This window comes from Colobus angolensis, unplaced genomic scaffold (assembly GCF_000951035.1).
Source record: "Colobus angolensis palliatus isolate OR3802 unplaced genomic scaffold, Cang.pa_1.0 Scaffold36, whole genome shotgun sequence".
Taxonomy (NCBI): Eukaryota; Metazoa; Chordata; class Mammalia; order Primates; family Cercopithecidae; genus Colobus; species Colobus angolensis.
This window is the reverse complement of record NW_012116932.1, coordinates 3,398,866-3,403,592: the sequence shown is the minus strand read 5'-3', so window position 1 is coordinate 3,403,592 and position 4,727 is coordinate 3,398,866. Positions and strand designations below refer to the sequence as shown.

General features: G+C 57.6%; 1 protein-coding gene across 4 annotated transcripts in view; it reads right to left on the bottom strand.

Annotated features, from left to right (window-relative positions):
• Positions 1 to 289: 289 nt before the first annotated feature.
• The window catches only part of AP1M1 (adaptor-related protein complex 1, mu 1 subunit), a 34,699-nt gene continuing 30,261 nt past the window's right edge, over positions 290 to 4,727 (bottom strand). For all 4 annotated transcript variants that reach the window (XM_011953260.1, XM_011953261.1, XM_011953262.1 and 1 more), the window contains 3 exons: positions 1,988 to 2,113; positions 1,347 to 1,422; positions 290 to 1,208 (listed from right to left, as the gene is read on the bottom strand). In XM_011953260.1, coding sequence (XP_011808650.1) covers positions 1,186 to 1,208; positions 1,347 to 1,422; positions 1,988 to 2,113 — 225 coding nt within the window. In that variant the 3' untranslated portion in view covers positions 290 to 1,185. The remainder of the gene's footprint in view (positions 1,209 to 1,346; positions 1,423 to 1,987; positions 2,114 to 4,727) is intronic.

The following is a 4,727-nucleotide window of genomic DNA, read 5'->3' as shown; positions in this document are numbered from 1 at the left end:
GAGGTGGGGACAAGCTGTTGGCCATCTGAGGGTGGAGCAGATTGGATGAGAGGAGAAGACTCTACCTCCGTGGCCTCATCTGTATGGCCTGGAAGTGGTGGCCCACGGTCCAGCGCTGCAGCTGCCTCTTCCCGCAGCTGCTTTTCCTGTGTTTCAGCTGGGGAAGCAGAGGGAGCTGGTGACACCTCGTGGGGCCACAGGGAAGGTCAGTGATGAAACTAGGCAAGCCCTGCAGCTGCCTGTGGTCATGCAGGAGGGGTCGGGACCACGCCGCATCAGAGGAAGGCTGTGGAGTATTCAATGAATGGAATTTAATGTAACTATGACGTGAACACACACAGGGTAGAGAGGGCGGGTGACCAAGCACAGACGTGGGTGACACGTGGCCCCACTCTCTGGACCCTCAGTGGGAAAAAGTCTGAGGCCGGCGTGTCTCACCGATCTCCACCTCCCCTGGTGGTTCAATACTGATCTGGCTGAGTGACAGCGTCTTGTGACCCAGGCTGGCCCTGGGAAGGCGCCATAGGCGAGGCCTGCGAGTCCAGGCAGCAGGCAGACGCCGCAGTGGCCCCCGAGAGCGCCAGGTGCCGGCCCCAGTGTGTAAACGGCCCGCTGCGGGCGTTGCCAGGGAGGAAGACAAGAAGGGTGAGGGGTCATCCTCACTAAGTGCTGCCTGAGTGCGGTAGGACGTGGGTGGGACATGGGGACAGTAAGGGTAACACAAACAGCAACGAATGCACAAAGACAAGTTCCAGGAACACCCATAAACTCATAACATTCAACAACATGGCAACAAAACGACGCCCCTGCTGGCCCGGCGAGGCTGGTGCTTCCTTCGTGGCAGATGCCAACTGCAGCTGGCTGGCTGGCAAGCATTGGCCAAGCTTTTTGGTACCTGGGAGCTCAACAGCATAAAAGGCTGTAACCTCAAAAGGGAAAATTTTCACATCCTTCCCCTGAAACTGACTTCAGGGACAGAGACGAGCCTTCTCGAAGACCAGCCACTTCTGGGAAAGGGGCTTCTGAGACGAGTGTCAACGGCAGAGCAGGTGGCCTGGGGAAGGCAGGGGTCCCTGGGCGAAGGCTGGGAGGATGGCCAGAGACCAGGGAGGGCCCTTCCATCTGGCGGGCTTGGCAGGTGTGTCCCAGGAGCCCCGAGGCCGGGGTGTTGGCTGCGACAGCCCCTCACTGGGTCCGGAGCTGGTAATCTAGGAGACAGGAGGGAGGCGTCATGCTGGGCTCTGCACCCTCCCGGCTTTCGGGACCCGACCCAATGGCTCCACCCTGGGGGTAGCCACAGAGGACCCCTCAGCACAACCCCACCCCACGGGTGGGGCCTCACTCACCTCCGTTCTGCGTGATATAACGCACCCACGGCAGGGCCTGGTATCCACTCTTCTCAATGATCTTCAGGTAGCGCACCTGGGGCACAGGTAGCAGGGCCCTGAGCACCGCAGGCTCCCGCCCTGTTGGTCCCCCCTTAATCATTCCTGCTGGGGCAGCCTGGGGTTGGCAGGGGAGGCCATGACAAGCGGATGAGTACAGGCCTCAGGGGGGTGAAAGGGATGTGGGAGGGCAGAGCCGCCTCTGGAAGTGGTGAGGAGCCAGGGTGTGGCTTGCAGACACGGCCTTAGCAGCCTGCTGGGGGCGCCCGGCCAGAAGGCCCCTGGCTCTCTGGGGGCCTCTCCCCACTCTGTGGGCTTCTGAGGGGGTGCCAGGGAAAAGAGGTCCCACGGGACATGTGTGGATGGCAGAGCCTCAAATGTTAGTTTTGGGGCAGAATGATCTCTGAGCTTTGAACTCAGGGGTCAGGGCTGAGCAGAGGCAGCCTGGCCTCTCCCCGTCTGTGGGGAGGCAGAGGCAGAGGCCCGTAGCACTGCAGGGTCCTGATTCCAGCTGACCGACACCCCTTCCCAAGCCGGCTGCGTTGTGTGTCCCCTGCGGCCTGTGTCCCTGCTCTGGGCCCAGCCGCCTGGGCCTTGCGTACCTGGATGCCGGAGGTAGTGAAGTACGGGATCTCGAACTTGACGCTGATCGGGGGCTTGCCCTCCTTGTCCTCAGCCTCCACGCTGGGCAGGCCGAAGTGGGCCCGCATCAGGTACTCCTTGCCGCCCTGGGGAGCAGATGGGGGAGGTGCTCAGGCCCAGGCCCTGCCCCAGCTTAGCCAACAGCTCTGGCCCTAGTGGCGATGGGCAGAGACTGACCACTCACCCCAGTCCAGGGAGCAGAGCATGAGCCCCTGTGCTGGGGAACCAAAGCTTGGCCCTGTGCTGCCCCAGGCTGATAAGGACAGCCTCTGCTCTGGGGTACCCAGCTGCCCCATGAGGACACCTAGGTACTCAGAGCTGAGCTCACCAAGCCGCCAGCCCCAGTCTCCAAGCCCCTGCCAGTGTGGCCTGCAGTGGCCCAGCACCCCCCGCTCCAGCTCCCCTAATGCACTTTCCTCCAAGGCTGGTGAACCAGACAGATGGGCCATGGGAAGGAAAAGTGTGTAATGACCGTGGCAGGTGAGGGCTGCCGGGGACAGAGGCCACACGCCCAGTCTCAGGACAGCATTGAAAGAAAACAGAGTGTCCAGGTGAGAACCATGACCAGGGAGAGGCGACAAAAGGAAGAAACCAAGGAGCGTGCACGGAGTGACAGGTCAGCCCTGGGTCCTGATGCTGAGGGTAGGCAGGGGGCGGCTCTGGCTCTGACTGGAACCGGAGTCCTGGCTGTGGCCTTTACCCTCTCCCTGCCTTGAGGAGCAACAGGTCGCAGCCTGGTCGCCCCCAGTGCCTGGTCTCACCCTGAGCAGTCGGGGGCACGATCTCAGCTCTGGCCACACCTGGAACCCCACAGTCTGTGCTCCCCAGGGCTCAGGCCGAGGTTCAGGGGGAGCTGCTGCCAACTAGAGCTGTTTCCACCTCAGAGCAGGGGCCGTCCCCATGCACCTGGGGCAGGGCCGAGTGGTCCATCTCTGCCCACTGCCACAAGGGCAGCGTGACAGTGAGAACTCTGCCTGACTTGGTGACATGTGCTGAGTACAGACTCCGGGAGGATGATGGGGGGATGATGCAACACCAGCAACTGGTAAATCAGGCAGCGAGGGAACAAACCTGCTCGGTGACTAGCCTGTGTCCCAAACACTCAGCCGGACCCCAAATCTGAACCTTAGCAAAGACCAAAGGGAAAACACAAGCCAAAGAAAAGGCAGGGAAGCAGACCCTCCCCAGGGGCCATGGAGGCCTGCATGCCCAGCCCGTGTTGTCATGTTGAGCCGAATGGGTTTAATTCTGCTCTCGATGAGAGCTGTAGGCTGGCACCAGCTCACACACCAAAACCGACTCGACGGCACAAAGGCACAGTGAGAAGGGCTTCCCGGGTAGGAAGAACAGGCATTGACAGGCGTGCTGCCAAAGGCAGGCAAAAGAGGACAGGGCTGCCATCATCACAAGGGAGAATGACAGGCGAACAGGAGGACAGGCCACAATCCTAGAGGCTGCCGTCCTAATAGTCACAGGTACCCACGCACCAAGTAACGTGGCAGCAACTTCTATGAAGCGGGTGCTATGGGAGATGCAGAGAGAGCCAGGAGAAGGCCCGGACGCAAGGCCTGGCCCAGCTCTCCGTCCAGGTGGGCAGTGTCATGGTGCCATGGCCACTCATGGGCACATATCAAATTCTCTACCCTGGTAACAGACGGCAGTAGGGACACGACTGACAAACACTGCGTTTAAAAGCAAACAGCCTACACTATGGCACTTCCACAAAAAATTGAACATAGAATTATCTCATGATCCAGCAATTCCACTTCTGGGGATATACCCAAAACAAATGAAAACGGGTCTTGAAGAGATGTGTGTGCACCCACGTTCACAGTAGCATTATTCACAATAGACCAGGCGTGGTGGCTCACGCCTGTCATCCCCGCACTTTGGGAGGCCGAAGCAGGCAGATCACCTGAGGTCAGGAGTTTGAGACCAGCCTGAGCAACACAGCGAAACCCTGCTTCTCCTAAAAATATACACATTAGCCGGGTGTGGTGGTGTGTGCTTGTATACTTGGGAGGCTGAGGCAGGAGAATCGCTTGAACCTGGGAGGTGGAGGTTGCAGTAAGCCGAGATCATGCCTCTGCACTCCAGCCTGGGCAACAGAGCCAGACTTCTCAGAAAAAGAAAAAACAAACAAAAACAAACCTTTTAGTATGCAGCAATCTAAGAAAAAGGGAAGGGTATCTATTTATCTAATCTATCAACCATCTACCTCTCTATATTTCTTAAAATTTATTTTCTGCACTTCCTTTTGTCTTTAGGGTGTGTTACTTGAAGTAATGTGTATCTGTAGCTGTCATCAACTTGATACGCTGATGAATTAATTTTGCTTTTCATTTTTAGGAATTACCTTTTTTTCCATTTTGATTTAATTTTGTTTTATATGCTTGGAAAGCACTGACAGGTATACCTTGAGACACTGCAGTATGGACACTGCCATAAAGCACATAGTACAGTCAGGCAAGTCACACACGTTTTGGTTTCCCAGTGCATATAAAAGTTACATTTACTGGCTGGGCTCGTGGGCTCACGCCTGCAATCCCAGCACTTTCGGAGGTCGAGGCTGGTGGATCACAAGGTCAGGAGTTCGTGATCAGCCTGGCCAATATGGTGAAACCCCATGTCTACTAAAAATACAAAAATTAGCCAGGCGGCCGGGCGCGGTGGCTCACGCCTGTAATCCCAGCACTTTGG